The 17,567-nt window shown below is 38.4% G+C and overlaps 1 protein-coding gene across 8 annotated transcripts in view; it reads left to right on the top strand.

Moving 5' to 3' along the window:
* LOC127636525 (cAMP-specific 3',5'-cyclic phosphodiesterase 4D-like) overlaps positions 1–17,567 on the top strand; it is a 268,642-nt gene that overhangs the window by 235,777 nt on the left and 15,298 nt on the right. For 7 of the 8 annotated variants that reach the window (XM_052117068.1, XM_052117067.1, XM_052117070.1 and 4 more), the window contains one exon: positions 7,954–8,066. In XM_052117068.1, the coding sequence (XP_051973028.1) occupies positions 7,954–8,066 (113 nt within the window). Of the gene's footprint in view, positions 1–7,808; positions 8,067–17,567 lie in introns of all 8 variants that reach the window. The other variant, XM_052117074.1, reaches the window with a different exon arrangement.

Here is a 17,567-nt window from a genome sequence, read left to right as displayed (position 1 = left end):
CTCTAATCCCAACCCTAACCCTACTCCTAAACCTACCCGTACCTCAACCTCTGTAGCAGCAAATGTGAATCTTGTGAGAATTTTGCAGAGCAACATGTAGTTACACAGTAAAAATATTGTATTTTATGTATTTTAATGTTAGGAAATAGTAGTCAAAGACACCTAATATAAAGTGTGACCAAATCATGGTTTAGGGTTTAAGTAAGGGGTTAGACTTTATAGTTAGTTTTAAGTGTGGATTAGGGGTTAGTTTTGGAGAGAGAAAAAAAATCATAGTAACATTGTTTGTTGGTTCGTTTATTTGTCTCTATGTGAGTAAAAGTCGGACGTTTTGGTACGTACAGGTTAGGATGCTTGTTAACAGCTTTGTAACACTTATATTTGTGCCTACATATTATATTTATATTTATAAAGGTTTTTAGATCACGATAAGCATAGCCAGTTAATTGTCCAAACGTTTGACTTGAAGTGCACAAACATGCACTGACATCATTGCATTCCCAATGAAGTACACATGCTGGCTGCGTTCAAGCATTTCTCTGCAGCTTTTGATGTGATTTGAGAATGGATGCCACTCTTTTTGGTATGCATATGAAACATTTTTATATTTTCACCTCAAAATCAGTGTTCCAATTTTCTCGATGGCACCTGCCGATAAAGACTGATTTGATGTAATATCGGTTCTTGCAATGCATAGCCGCTGCTTAAAACAGAGAGAACTTGCACCTTGCTTTCTAATGATTTGACTGCAGATGCCAGATGGTACAAGCATGTGGGGATGGTGCGATCTCAGAAAGATGGAGAGAGAGTCTCGCGAGAATGACCTCGTTTTAACACAATCACCTCTGCTCGATGTGGCATCTAGGTGATGTCTCAATTTCTGCAAGCGTTTGCGTCAGCCTGAGGGTTCTGTTTCCCACGGCTGCTGTCCCGGTATTACTGGTGAGGTCTTGTGTATTTCAAAGGCTGTTGACCTGAGGGAAGACATAAACATTTTGTACAACACCTTTTGTGTCTATCGGTGCCAGGTGGTGGCTTTAAGTGATTTATCTCAAGCACACGCACAAGTTTGACCTGGTTCTTTTGTTGGTGATCTGTTTGTGTCAACTTTGTACTTTAAAAATGCCACCCATGAGCACAGAGATGTCATTTAAATCGATTTTTAGCACAAATTAAGATTTTTATAGAAGCAACATCTGGTTTGGGCATTTTGGAACTAGTGGTTGATGTGGTAATAAGTAAATCGTAGTATACCTGGTGTTTACACGGTTTAACACAGATTATTATTTGGACTCCAAAAATCTAAAGTATAAAGTGAGCAATTATATTTTGCTTAAAGAAAATGATGCCTATTTTTTTGACCATTATGATATTATGATTAAGATATTGATTAATTATTTTCATGACAATTAAGCACATTTTCCCCAAAATTGTCATTAATGTAATGCAGTAAGGAAAATCATCCTGTCCGGACATAATTAATTAATTTCAGTTCATCAAATTAATTAATTAAATTCAGTTCATTATTTATTTTATTTATTATTTTGAGTAAAATATGATATTATATTATGCTATACAATATTACATCAGATGTGTTTGCATGGTTTACTGCCGTTTTAGCCTTAAGTTTAAAAAATAATTTAAATAAAATATTTCACTCTGCAGAAATTCAAATGTATAAAATAAGAAACAATATTTGTGCATAAATAAAATTAAGCCTATTTTAGGAATATAAAAAGTTTCATGACAATTAAGCATTTTTTCCCCCCTGCAAAAAAGAAAAAGAAAAACAAGTTCATACTTCCATGATTTATACTTACAATTATACTTTACAAATGTCTATTTGTTTTAGGCTACTGACAATGGGGTAGGAGACTTATTTGCAATTAAAATAACATCACAATGAAAAAAAATATATATGTGTGCGTGTGTGTGTATGTGTGAGCGTGTATTTATCACTTTGTGGGGACCAAATGTCCCCGTAAGGATAGTAAAACCCGAAATTTTTGACCTTGTGGGGACATTTTGTCAGTCCCCATGAGGAAAACAGCTTATAAATCATACTAAATTATGTTTTTTGAAAATTTAAAAATGCAGAAAGTTTTCTGTGAGGGTTAGGTTTAGGGGTAGGGTTAGGTTTAGGGGATAGAATATAAAGTTTGTACAGTATAAAAACCATTATGTCTATGGAAAGTCCCCATAAAACATGGAAACACAACATGTGTGTGTGTGTGTGTGTGTGTGTGTGTGTGTGTGTGTGTGTGTGTGCGTGTATTTATCACTTTGTGGGGACCAAATGTCCCCATAAGGGTAGTAAAACCCGAAATTTTTGACCTTGTGGGGACATTTTGTCAGTCCCCATGAGGAAAACAGCTTATAAATCATACTAAATTATGTTTTTTGAAAATGTAAAAATGCAGAAAGTTTTCTGTGAGGGTTAGGTTTAGGGGTAGGGTTAGGTTTAGGGGATAGAATATAAAGTTTGTACAGTATAAAAACCATTATGTCTATGGAAAGTCCCCATAAAACATGGAAACACAACATGTGTGTGTGTGTGTGTGTGTGTGTGTGTGTGTGTGTGTGTAAATATATTCTTTTTATTTTTATATGTCTTCAATAAAATCTATACAATTTCTTATAGGGGAAACCGGGTCTAGTTGTCAAACTAGAAAATTGTCACCAGGACTGTATCTCAGTAATGATAAGATTTAGAGTCAAAAGTCAGATTGCGCAAATGTGTGTTTTCTCTAGCATGTTGGTTTCAAACAACCAGTTGAAAACCCTCTTATATTAGAATACATTTTTTGTGAATTCTTCCCTCCAAAGTAAATTTTTTCTTTCATCATATATTTGTTATAGCACTTGGGTACACAAGCTATGTTATATTATATTATTATTGATGTATTGACCTTCAAAAAATAAGCCTACCCTGAAAAATATTTACTGGAGTAAAAAGTGTGACATCTAGCCATGGTCTCCTCCTATGTACTTCTGTTTTTGGGGTGAAATATATAACCAGACTTTTCTTATGAATTTCTCTTGAGATTCATCCAAGACCTTTGGAATCTTTGAATTCCTACATTTTCTATATGTATCTCATTGTAATTTTTTGCATCTAGCGTGCAGTCAGATAGTGTGTTTGCTCTCTCTTGGGAGTTCCTCTCTTGTGGGGTCCACTCCAGATTTTGGCTTTGGCCCTGCCATGATCTCAGTCACAGGAGCTTCTGATGGGCTGGCCACTGATCACGAGAAGAATGCCACTGACGTCAGAGGAGATGTTGTCAGCAAGGACAGTGGACCCCTGCTCTTGAAATCTCCTACAAGTGATTGGACAGTCTTTGAGTCGAGGGCAAAAGAAATGGGGGGTGGCGAAGGAGAGAATGCCACACATGATGTGATTCTTTTCCTCAATTATACATCCTTTTCCTTCTTTAATCTTTCATCTGTGTCTTTACTGGAAATTGATTTGATTAAATTACTAGGGATTTGAATGATTCTGGTTTCAGATTTCATGAAAGTAATAATTCATCAAAAATGAAAATGTGTAATTACAGTGAGGAAAATAAGTATTTGAACACCCTGCTGTTTTGCAAGTTCTCCCACTTAGAAAACATGGAGGGGTCTAAAATTGTCATCGTAGGTGCATGTCCACTGTGAGAGACATAATCTAAAAAACAAATCCAGAAATCACAATGTATGATTTTTTAACTATTTATTTGTATGATACAGCTGCAAATAAGTATTTGAACACCTGTCTATCAGCTAGAATTCTGACCCTCAAAGACCTGTTAGTCTGCCTTTAAAATGTCCACCTCCACTCCATTTATTATCCTAAATTAGATGCACCTATTTGAGGTCATTAGCTGCATAAAGACACCTGTCCACCCCATACAATCAGTAAGAATCCAACTACTAACATGGCCAAGACCAAAGAGCTGTCCAAAGACACTAGAGACAAAATTGTACACCTCCACAAGGCTGGAAAGGGCTACGGGGAAATTGCCAAGCAGCTTGGTGAAAAAAGGTCCACTGTTGGAGCAATCATTAGAAAATGGAAGAAGCTAAACATGACTGTCAATCTCCCTCGGACTGGGGCTCCATGCAAGATCTCACCTTGTGGGGTCTCAATGATCCTAAGAAAGGTGAGAAATCAGCCCAGAACTACACGAAAGGAGCTGGTCAATGACCTGAAAAGAGCTGGGACCACCGTTTCCAAGGTTACTGTTGGTAATACACTAAGACATCATGGTTTGAAATCATGCATGGCACGGAAGGTTCCCCTGCTTAAACCAGCAGATGTCAAGGCCCGTCTTAAGTTTGCCAATGACCATTTGGATGATACAGAGGAGTCATGGGAGAAAGTCATGTGGTCAGATGAGACCAAAATAGAACTTTTTGGTCATAATTCCACTAACCGTGTTTGGAGGAAGAAGAATGATGAGTACCATCCCAAGAACACCATCCCTACTGTGAAGCATGGGGGTGGTAGCATCATGCTTTGGGGGTGTTTTTCTGCACATGGGACAGGGCTGACTGCACTGTATTAAGGAGAGGATGACCGGGGCCATGTATTGCGAGATTTTGGGGAACAACCTCCTTCCCTCAGTTAGAGCATTGAAGATGGGTCGAGGCTGGGTCTTCCAACATGACAATGACCCGAAGCACACAGCCAGGATAACCAAGGAGTGGCTCTGTAAGAAGCATATCAAGGTTCTGGCGTGGCCTAGCCAGTCTCCAGACCTAAACCCAATAGAGAATCTTTGGAGGGAGCTCAAACTCCGTGTTTCTCAGCGACAGCCCAGAAACCTGACTGATCTAGAGAAGATCTGTGTGGAGGAGTGGGCCAAAATCCCTCCTGCAGTGTGTGCAAACCTGGTGAAAAACTACAGGAAACGTTTGACCTCTGTAATTGCAAACAAAGGCTACTGTACCAAATATTAACATTGATTTTCTTCAGGTGTTCAAATACTTATTTGCAGCTGTATCATACAAATAAATAGTTAAAAAATCATACATTGTGATTTCTGGATTTTTTTTTTAGATTATGTCTCTCACAGTGGACATGCACCTACGATGACAATTTCAGACCTCTCCATGATTTCTAAGTGGGAGAACTTGCAAAATAGCAGGGTGTTCAAATACTTATTTTCCTCACTGTATTTCAGTCACTATTTTATTTTTAATTAAAAAAAAAAAATTCTGAAGAAATAGGCACAAATTTGATTTGTGTTCAAAACTAATTTCAAGCATTTAAGCATAAGTCTTCAGATCAAAAGGTTTCAAGTCATTATTTACTCACACGTATATTGTTCCAAACCCATATTACTTTTTCTTCCATGGAAGACAAATGGAGAATTTTTTGAAGAACATCCTGGCTGCTTTGTTCATAGTTTTGTCTCTCCACCAATAGCTGGTGTGTGGTGAGTGTACTGGCGCACTATGTCTGCCATTGCATCATCCAAGTGGATGCTGCACACTGGTGGTGGTTGAGGAGAGTCCCCTGTTCACTGTGGAAAGTGCTTTGTGTGTAGTGTAAGAAAAGCATTTTATAAATGTAACGTTCATTCATTCATAGTTTTATAAATAAATATGCACACTTTTGTTTTCTTTGTACAAAACTAAGCCAGTCAAATGTTTTAAGTCACTATTTACTCGTTGTACCAAACACATATGACCTTCTTTGTTCCGCGGAACACATAAAATTTGACTTTTAGAAGTGTATTCTGGCAGGTCTATCCAAAAATGATCCAAATCCAAAGAAATTTACAAAATGACTATAAAAATATAAAGAAAGTGTCCTATAAGTAGTCCATTCAACTCATATGCTACATTCCAAGTTTTGTGAAGCCATCCGATAGCTTTGTGTGAGGAACAGTCCAAAAGTCAAATTCACAATCCATCTAATTCCACCTAACATTCCACCTTCCTTTTGTGTTCCACAGAAGAAAGGAAATCATATGGTTTTTATTTTAGGATAAACTATCCCTTTAACAATGATTTTCATGACATTTTGTTCCAGTATTTAAAACAAAAATAAGAACTGTGCGCTTAATCCTACTCTTTATCTTTTCTGTTTATCTGTCTGCCTTTATGTCTATTTTCTATTTGTCTTTCTCACTCTCTCTCATTTGTGTCATATGTCTTATGGGACTATCACCATGCTGTTTTCATCCTGACCCTTGCATTATGATGGACAAAGCCTCTTCTGACCCTGTGTGTTCAGTGCACTCTGAGTCAGAGATTGAGCAAATACTACGACCGGTGCTGACACATACGCAGAGCTGCATGTCAAATTCACCCGATGTGTTACTCAAAAGGTTGCCCTGTAACAATTGCACCAAGATCCTATGACCACCGACGTGTGTGTTGTGATTGTGTCACCTGCAAGCACGCATGTCTTGATGAATGATTTTCTTGTAGTGTAAGTTTAGACCGTCTAATGCAATACACACAGTGGGCATCATAACAATGCATTATGTCTACGCACCTTAAGGTACTTTAATATGCAAGTCACCTGTGCAGTGTGAACATCTGCACATCTAAAGAAGTATGTTAGGGGTTTAAAACTGCCCTGTCATAATCCAGGATTGGGGGGGGGGGAATCCGGCCCTGAACAAATCCGCGAATGCATCATTTTCAATAATAATCTATTTAGATTGACTGTCACGTAATCCTCAAACACAGCACAGTGAATGAGTGTGTATCTCTGTTGTCTGCACTGGAACGTCCCCCTAGGAATATTCTGGGAAATGATAGAGCAGTTGCTATCTCAAGTCTGTCTGTCATAAGTAAACTCAATCTTCCTTCCTTAAATTTGATGCTAATCAGACTTGTGTAGATGTGCTTAATTGCTGTATTTGTGATGTCTGGCTCTCTGTGTTAATGAACATGTTTAATTTGTTACAATAATTAAGCATATATTGTGCATCCTTAATTTTTTTTTTTTATGCTCTTTATTTTGTTTTTTTTTACAATTATTTTTTCTTGATAAACAGTAACTGATATGAAGCCTCAATTGTAAAACTGTTCTGTTTTGCATGTTGAAATCATAGTCAGAACTGCAGCATGCATTTTTAATACACATTTGTAACAGAGATCAGGCTCCTTTTTTTGCTGGCCGCAAAGTCTATATGAATCCAGTTCCATTGCTCCACTCCAGATCATGCAGCTCTCACTGCGTCGTGCTCTCCAGCTCTGTAGGTTTGTTCACTGGAAGGCGCTCATGTTTGTGTAAAGCAATGCCTCCCTATGTCATGTCTGTGTAGCTGAGGTTCTGCACCGCTTGTGCAAGCTCTTTTTTTTTATTACTGTGGATATCGCTGACATGCAAGCTCTTCAGGAAAACTCAGCAAAGCCAGTCGCTTCATATACAAGAGTCGGAATCTCTGACTAGGGGTTTGAAAGCCGTAACGGGTGCTGGGGATCTTTTGGATTTGCTCTCCTTTTATTTTAGAGAATGCCAGCTTAAAGACCTCTGAAGTTCATGTTTTTTTCTCACAACCTGTGGAGGATACAATGTAGGGACATGGAATTGGTATGGAATAAGCTGACTCCAGATTAAGAAAAGCAGATTGAGAAGGGACTCTCTTTGCTTGTATGTGTGTATGTGCTTTGTTTTATAGGAGCATGGGGCTCTTGTGTGTTCTACACCAGGAGCCCTGCACGGCTGGACTGCCGGTGGTGTAACTCCGTTTTATTGTCTCTTCTGGACTCCAGCGCTATTGATGACTGTTAAGGAGATACAGGAATCTTTTTTGAGGGCAAGGAGCAGCTAATAGTTAATCCTTCAGCCCTGTTTTTCCTCATAGGGGAGATCTTTTCAGCATATTATGAAGAGTCACCCATGTGGACATCCCAACATGGCTGTCTACGACGTGGACGATGTCCGGGAAGCCTCGGCTAGCCCGGTCAAACGCCTCAAAACTGACCATCCCCTCCCCTGTCTCCCTCCAGAGGAGGCCTACCAGAAGCTGGCCACTGAGACCCTGGAGGAACTGGACTGGTGCCTGGACCAACTGGAGACCTTGCAGACCCGACACTCGGTCAGCGAGATGGCCTCAAACAAGGTGAGTCACCCTTAAACTTATTGCCTCAAACTCCCTCTCTGGGGAGCGAAGGTTTACATCATCTTAGAACGAAGGGCTTCCCCATGACTTAATTTCATTACTGGTGCCAGGGGGAGTTCAGGTAATTGGGGCAATTTGGCAGGGCTGTTGGCTCACAGACGACAGACGTTATCAGGTAGCATCGAGCCAAGATGGCTGCTCTTTGGGGAGTGCAGTTGCAGTTTCAGGGAGAAGTATACACACTACCTATGAACGTGGTGGGATGTGAGTCCGGCATTTGAAAAGACACGCTCTTCCAATGGCTTGACACGTTTCCACCACATACAGTATGAAAGCTGAAATGCTTCAAGCCATATTTTGTGAGTATAACTTACACTGGTAATATAAATTTGTATGTGTTTATAAATGTATATATGCTGGAATTGTTGATTTAGACCTTTAGTGAGACTGATGCATCATTATCATTTGAAATGTGGGCCTATTCTTGTGGAAGGGGGGCTTCTGTTGAGGTCAGATTGCTTGGGATTATGTTTAGCATTGCTGATGACTACATAGGAATGTGGCACTCTGTTGTGCTCAGGACTGTAGTCTCCACCAAAGCTTCCCTGTAATTCTGTTTTGGGGGGTGTGGAGGGGGATTGACAGATAAATATGGGGCAGAGGTTGTGTAGGGGGGTGCCATTGCTATTGAAGGTCATATTTTTAATACTAACGGTGTGATATAACATTTGTTTTCTGTAAATGTGGGCTATCTATCTTACTTGGATTTTTGTAAATTGATTAGTAATTCCAGAAGCTTAATATTTAAGTTTTTGAGGAAAATGTGAGTGGTGCTCGCCTTAGTAATAATCACGGCTTTGATGCAAGGTTGTTGTGTGTGGTTGCTAGGGGGTTCAGTGTGGTTGCTAGGTGGTTACTTGGGTGCTCTGGAAAGAGCACACCCTCAAATCTGTATGATATTATGGTCTCTAGAATTTGTTGCTAGAGAGTTGCTAGGGTGTTTCAGGTGCTTGCTAGAGCATTGCTAGGGTGTTCTAAATACTTTCTAGAGTGTTGCTAGGGTGTTTAAGGTGCTTGCTAGAGCATTGTTAGGTTGTTCTAGTTACTTTCTAGTGTTCCAGGTGCTTGCTATATTGTTGTTAGGGTGTTCTAGATACTTTATAGAGTGTTGCCAGGTGCTTGCCAGAGCATTGCTAGGGTATTCTTGATACTTTATAGATCATTGCCACCAGAAAGAATGTGAAGCCACCGGAATTGTTTGAGTGGCCATATTGGTATTCCCCTACTGCCAAAGAGACTCAATGACCGTCTCCGACCTCTGTATACAACAGTCTCATTTCACCTCTTGGTGACAATCGTTATTGACATTGACAATTTGCCCATTTATTGATAATATTCACTGCAAGGGAGAAGTTAAACGCAATTGTGATGTCAGAGCATCCACCTGGCTAGGTTTGTAGTTATCAGTGCAGAACAATGTTCACCAGGGGATGTGGAAAAACTGTCAACAAGTTGTAAAGCAAGTAGAAAAAGCTGCAATATCTGCTTGTTATGGGTTTGCAAAGTGTCCTTTTACTCAGACATATTCTTTTTTCCAATCTTTTAAAAAGTCTGACCAAGATTTCTAAATTGCCTGTTTTCAAGCTGACATGCTCTCTATAGTCATAGACCAGGGTTTCCGTTGTCCAGTAATTACCGGACATTGGCCGGTAAAAAAATTAAATGTCCGACAAAATTAAATCTCTCCGGTCAAATTGTCCGATTAAAATTGCCTAATAATCCCGTCCCCTAACACAATCTGAATTTGAGAATAAGCCTAAAATGTATAAAGCAAAAATACACCCGATCTCTTGCTATGTTATAAAGGAACAGGCTCTATCGTTTGAAAGTTATGAAACAACATCGCATGCTGCATTTCAAATAACGCAGCGCGCCTAAAGCGGCTGCAATATAGACCTAAACAACGAGCGATTGAGTGAGGCGTTTCAAATATGGCCAGGCCCAGGCAGACTAGCTTTAAAAGCTTTTTCAGAGGCCAGGCGATGGTGAATCAGGAACATCTCATTATAGATAGATCAGTGCTTCTAATCCGGCGCATTCGTGCAGGTTTTTTCTCTATCATCAAAACTGAATAGCCTATGTTCATCAGTGCATGGTTACAGTCTATATCAAGCAGGGACACGTTTGTGTGCATTTTATTTTGTGATTTCACGGAATTAATAGAGAGTCTCCATAGCGGCGATAGATTGAAAGCAGCGTCCTAGTGAAGATTGCTCAACTTCGCGCAGCGCGTCGTCCATGCAGCTGATAGCAGCGGACACGAGCGCTCAGCTTGATTTCAAAAACAACAGATTTTAGCGCTAGATCCACTGATCTATATATATAGATATAGATATATGTTATATATATAGATCAGTGGCTAGATCTCTTATTTAATAACGGACTAAATGAATGATCTGCTAGTTAACTGGAGATGTTTTATTTATTTGTATTAGGTACATCCGTGCCTCAATGTTTCAAAAAGTGAATGTGTGTGAAACCACAGTAAAAAACAATTGGCGTTGATTGACGGCAATCGGACGTTCATGTTTTTTTTTTTCGTCTATTTGAAAGTTAAGCTAATAATAATATGTTGCATTCTATCCGGCCTGATTGTGTCATTTTTTAAGTTACATAGACTGCCTCCAGTTTTCCTCAACTTGACTAATTAAGAGGCGATATATTTGACCGGCATATCATCAAAATGTCCGTAAAACGAAACCTCTGCCGGTCACTTTGACCGGCACCATTTTTTTCTAGCAGAAACTCTGTCATAGACATGTATGTCTAAATGTCATACACTCAGTGTGTGTTTTTGTCACTTAAAAAACACTTAAATCTGGTGTATCAGTTTAACTTTATCCATCATTTGTGGCTTATCTCATTCGCTCTGTCTGTGCACCCGCTGTATGGAAACATAAAGAGAGAGATAAAGAACAAGCTAGAATGCGCTCTCTGAAGTCACTGTGAGAAAAAGGCACTTTAAATTAAAAAATGTACACAAATGTCTTTATTGTCATTTGCAGAGTTCTTCAAGGTCTTTGAAGACAGAAAGACAGGAAGCGCAATGTAGCATAGTGTGATTATTAAACTGCAAAAAGTTTAATAATAGTAGGGGTGGCTGTGGCACAGGTGGTAGAGCAGGTCGGCTGCCAATTGCAGGCTAGCGCCTTGCATGGCAGCTCTGCCGCCATTGGTGTATGAGTGTGTGTGTGTGTGTGTGTGTGTGTGTGTGTGTGTGTGTGTGTGTGTGTGAATGGGTGATTGGGACACAGTGTAAAGCGCTTTGGTAACCTCTAAGGTTAAAAAAAGTGCTACATAATTGCAGACCATTTACCATAATAAAAGGAACAATAATGACACCTATTAATTTAAATACATATTTAACATGAATTTTTATTTACTACAGTAATATTGTAGTAGTAACCATGGTTAATTCTGTGGTACATAAATACCATGTTTAAACTATTGTATTAATGTAGTGAAATGGTTCATTTTTGTAAGGGTAAACAAAACAAGTCTATTAATTTTCTGTTTAGGCAAAAAAAAATTATAATAATGACTTGAATAATGACTACAATGTTCATTTTAAATTACCCATTTTATCCCAAGTAATCGAGAGAAAAAAAAATAGTAGAAGTATCAGTATCGGTCTTGGTATCGATGATATTGGACTTGAAAATATTGGTATCGGATCAAAAAGAAAATAAGTGGTATCGTCCATCCCTAGCTTGGGTGAGCTGCTGGGAGCAGACCATTTTATTTCAAAATAAGAATCCTCTGTTTATTTTGGGCTTGTTTATAGTTAAAAGTCCCTCAGTATGCGTGAGATATTTGTTTATGGTTATTCTGGGGATTTTGGTTGCACAGTTAACTGAATCTGGGATTTAATTCAATTTGTATTCTTGTAGCCTCTGTCTGGGCTGCCCCGTCACAGGAAGTAAAGACTTTAGAAAAATGTTTAACACAATACATGTTTAGATTTCTCACACTTATCGGATGATTAATCAGTTATCTCTTTACTTCACCTTATTTTCATATCAGAAAGGTCCAATGTAAGTCGACCTCTTATTCATATGTATTGATATATTGGTACATAAACCAATTTTAATATGATATATGATTAAATATTATTATTTCAAGAATTAATTTAGTGAAAAACTGAAGTGATGTTAAAGGGATTGTTGAATGTGCCCCAGACTGTTCAAGTTAAAAAATCTGTAATACATTCATTATTTTGAGATTGTTTGGGTTTGTTCTGGTATCAACATCAGGTCTTGAAAAGGGTCATAAAATGTCTTATATTTAATTTTTTTTAAATGTGCAGCAACCATGTATATTGTTGCTAGGCTGTCTGGGTACTTGATAACATTGCCAGGGTGTTCTAGGTGCTTAATAGCGTTACTAGGGTGTTCTAGGGGGTTGCTAGGTGCAACTGTTTTTTGCTCAAGTCAAAAGAGCCCACCCTCAAGTCTCTATGATATTGTAGTCTTTAGATATGACGAAATTCCCTTTTTCAATATATGTCAATGATGTTTGTTTACATGTTTTATCATCTAGGTGGCGAATATTATAAAATAGTCACTTAGAAAAGTAATAGCACACACTGTGTCAAAGTTTAATACTTAGGGTTGTTTAAAGTGAAACATAATAAACACATTTAATTGCTTTCATTCACAACAGACAGTTAATTCCATGCATCTTCCAAGCCACAAAACCATCCGATAACACGCTTTAATTTGCATTCAATGCGTCCTGCTATGCTTTAAGGCAGCCAAGTTCATTCCTGAGAAACGCTTTGATTTGCATCACCGTTCACTGTGTAAACAAACATATATTATGATAACACATCAGGTGTATATTTAGGGGGTGATTCCTTCTGTGCTTGAGATATTTTATATATTGTCTCCCTGGACCAATCAAAACACACCGTTCCTTCACAGCCCCTCTGTCTGTCACGCCTGTGTCAGGGTTTGTTTTTGAATGTACTGAGCATGCTCCCAAATCACCGGCATAGGCCTGCCATGCTGCATACTGATGAACGGAATACCTACACACCAACAACAAGCCCTCCCTCTCACATCACAGACAAACAGGCTTGTGCAAGACCCCACATGCTTGTAGTCACCATGGAAACGCAGACAAATTGAGCCCTGCAGTGGGCTAGGAGGCAGCTCCAATGAAATACACATACATACTACATTCAACACAACCACACCCTACAGAAAGGTTATGAGGTCCACTATCAAACATTACTGCTTCTTTGTAATTCTCTGCCCAAGCAAGCTTATTTTGGATCCTAAAACTGAAAGATTTAATAGTGTTTTCACATAATAAACAAGACCTAAAGATTATGCATAAAAACATGAACAGGTGATTTGAGAAACCTACCTTATCATCTAGACCATTGATTCTCAACTGGTTTTGCTTCAGGACAGATTTTACATTGGACATCAAGTGGCGACCCACCATAGTAGAAAACATAACCTGTATTTAACGTATCTTGTGTCTGATTTTATTTAATTCTCTTTATATGAGCTATTATATTTATTATCCAGTTTATTTCATAATGTCAAACATCATTCAAACAGGACATATATTACACAGGAAGAAATCTTTGTCCATAAGTCTTGGAGGGCCAGTCTTTAAAGCCCTTTATGCACTTGTACTTATATTTAGAGTGCAATAAGCACAGGTAAGATACAGGTAATGTATGGCTTCTCATTACCATGGTTATGGTACTATTAGTATTGATAATAATACTAATAAAACTTTAACTACAACTGCCACTGTTGTAATAAAAATGAGGTGTAATAGATTATTACTGTTACTACTTAAAATTGTGAAACAGTTTTGTAAGGGTGAATACGAAAACCCCCTACTCCATGAACCACAGGTTAAAAATAATTTTGACTTGTCCCTCATTTATTTAAAAAGACCAAAATCGTGGTTACCCTAAGGCACGTACAATGCAAGTGAAATGGCCCAGTCCATAAACATTAAAATACACAGTTTCCAAAATTATAGCCACAAGAAAGAAACAATATGTGTTTTAACATGATGTGACAAAATCGCTAGCAAACATTTTTAATAAAGTTATATCCAATTTTACAACTTTGTTGCCATGTCAACGCAACGCAGACAACCCCTGTAATCTGGTAAATGCTGTAAACCTGGTAAATCCCTGATTTTAACACATCATGTTAACATGAGTATTGTTTACGTCTTGTGGCTATACTTTTGAAACAGTGTGTATGTTAATGTTTATGGATTGGCCCCATTCACTTCTATTGTAAGTGCCTCACTGAAACAGCGATTATTTCTTCCTTTATTTAAATAAACAAAGGGACAAGTTGAAATTCTGTAGATTGATCTTAACTTCTATCGAACCCAGAAAAAATTAATTCCTTTAAAGTTAAATACTGCTCTTTCAGATTTTAGCTTCTTATATCATGAGTAGCTTGTAGTTTTGCAAGCTACAGTTTCAAACTAACATCCTCACCACTAGTTTTGAGTTTTAGAGACCTTTGTTACTTACTCTCTCTAATTTTAAGCTGCCCATTAATGTGTTGTTTATTGTTGTATATGTCACCATCTTCCTATATGTTAAAGACTTCCTATTCTAGCAAATATAAAAGACTTCCTATTCTAAGGAATCTTCTACAAATCTGTAGTTACCCAAGTGCCCAATTTCCCTTCTGTGAAACACCACACCCAGTAGATTCTGAGGCCAGTGGCCTGTCTGTGCCAGTGCACAGAAAACCAATTGGAGTCAATACTGAAAGAGAAGGAGACATATGGGCTGTGGAGGGGGGTGAGGGGGTGGTTTGGGGGTATGGGTGGGGGTGATCTGTGGCGAGTGTTTTTTTTAATGACTTGGATCCTGCACGCGCACTGTGGGAAATCTTCTGGCATCCATTGGTCCTCTCTGCAGCGGCGACCACAAGGCACAAAATGCTGTACAATGCTCAAAGAGTCTGCCGACGTCTTTAATAAAAACCACATGAGTCCTGAGCGTGCACAACTAAAGACCTCGGACTCCAACAGAATTCACCAGACTACTTCACAGAAAACCACAAGGCTCTGCTCAAATCGCTAAAGAGCAGCCTTCCTCCGAAATCACATTATGGCCTTTATATATGTGCAATACAGAAATTTTATATCCAAAGTATGCTGCCTCAGTGTCTGTCCAATGTGTGCAGGAATGTGTCTTATGTGATGTGTGGCTTAGCCTGAAACAATATGGCATGTTCAGTTTCAAGATGAATGTTTATCGGTTAACTATTTGGTGAACTTGTTTACTTGCTATAATGCTTTGAAATGTTTTCTGGTAGGGTTGTTGAATCATATTATTTTGTGCTTACCGATCACTATGTGTTTAATAGACTACATGTTCCAGTGACGTTACAGTAACGTTTAATAATATTCATTACTTCTGAGTATTTTATAACATTGCTGCAATTTATTCCCTAAGTGTTTGTGCGTCCCTTTTGTTTTTCGATTTTTACCTCACTTTCCATTGCCATTTTAGATATTGTTTTTAAACAGATTGGACAATTAAAAATGTCATGTTAAAGACACTATTTCCCCATGAATGTATGCTCATGTATGCTTAGCGCTGTGACTATATTCACAGTATACACAGCTCGAGTGCCTTATTGCTTTTATAAAACGGTCACCACATAATAAAAATATGAAGGACACAAATGTTTATTAAAATGTTATATTTTGTAAGTAAATCATTAAATGCCATCCTTCCACCAGAAAATATAGTCCCTGGCAGTAAACAGTAAACAGAGCATTGCTAGGCAACAAGAACATCTGTCAGCTATGGGTGCTCTGAGTGGTACAAATAAAAGTTCTGTGAAGAGGTCAAAGCTGTGTTTTATCATGAATAAAGCACGGCTGTTGACCAATCAGCATCCAGGACCGGAACAATCAGTTTTATAATGCTGCTTTAAAAAAAAATAAGAAGTGAAACCATTCTGTTTTAAAATATGATTAATAGTTGAATAACATGTCCACTTGTCTAAGTCAGATGGCTTAAAAATAAAAAACGAAAGGACCCTCAAGACTGTGTGTTTAGTTTAAAAGAATATAATATATTTTATGAAAAGGCACATTTTGTTCAGGTCATATGGAGTACCCATGTGAAAACTAATTGATACTCTTTACTCAAAAATTCATGATATGTACACTCTTATGTATTCAGGGTGCAAGGGAAGTATTTTAATACCCATACCTGGATTGTTACACCATGTTTTTTATTTTTCTCTTTTTCTCCCCAATTTGTAATGTCCAATTCCCAAAGTCATCGTGGTGGCCTTTTTCTCCCCAAATTGGAATGCCCAATTCCCAAAATCCTTGTGGTGGTACGGTGACTCCGGGTGGCAAGAGAACGAATCTTAGTTGCCTCCGCATCTCATCACGTGGCTCGTTGAGCACGTTGCTGTGGAAAATAGCGTATGTGGAGGTCCAAGCTATTCTCCGCGGCATCCATGCACAACTCACCACATGCCCCACCGAGAGCAAACCACATTATAGTGACCATGAGGAGGTTACCCCATTTGACTCTACCCTCCCTAGCAACCAGGCTAATTTGGTTGCTTAGGAGACCTGGCTGAAGTCACTCAGCACACCCTGGATTCAGGACAAACCTTTTATGTTAAATATCAAAGTATTGTGCTACAGACCAGAATAGCATAGACACTTTAGTGTGGGCTCTATAGTAGGGATGGGCACGAGTACCCAAGTACTTGGAAATGACAGCAATGATTGATCATGAAAATGATGAACGAAAATGAAAATGTTTGATTGACATTTCACTGAATTCAAAATTCAATGACAACTACCTGACAACTATACACTATATATAAATGTTTAATTGATTTTTAATTTTGAGATTGATTATGTCATTTCAGCAGTAACTTGATTGTCAGAGACGTCTCATAGCAACCAAATTGATAAAAGATGCTTCAAAGCTAGTGTTTGTTCTACAGGTTTACGGTAATCAAAAGACAGTGTTTTGAACATCTGTCTTTGCACATGCTTGCTAAACACGTTTTATTATCATATAATGTAGAAACTTTGACTCATTAATGCATATTACTTAATAAAAGTGAAGGTTTATCATCGACTGTAAATCTCTCTCGGTGATGACATGTTTGAGAGACACCTGAATCTCAGCAAAATCAGAGCTGAAGATTTCCGCATGAGTTGTAAGTCCAACATAAAGTGGCATTCCATTGCAGTTTTCCCAGTATGATGTTTAAAATTCCAAGTTAAATGGGAGGAAGCATGAATCATCACAGCAACAAACTCCAACAGAGCACAGCATGACTTTCTGTCCAGGGCAGAGACGGCACTCTACACTCTGGAGAGGAGTGCGCGCACGCACGCACGCACACACACAAGGAAAAATCTTTCTTTCAAATATCTAGATGGAGCACAGCTGAATGTAAC

This window comes from Xyrauchen texanus, chromosome 44 (assembly GCF_025860055.1).
Source record: "Xyrauchen texanus isolate HMW12.3.18 chromosome 44, RBS_HiC_50CHRs, whole genome shotgun sequence".
Taxonomy (NCBI): domain Eukaryota; kingdom Metazoa; phylum Chordata; class Actinopteri; order Cypriniformes; family Catostomidae; genus Xyrauchen; species Xyrauchen texanus.
The sequence above is the reverse complement of the archived record's forward strand: the minus strand, read 5'-3'. Positions and strand labels throughout refer to the sequence as shown.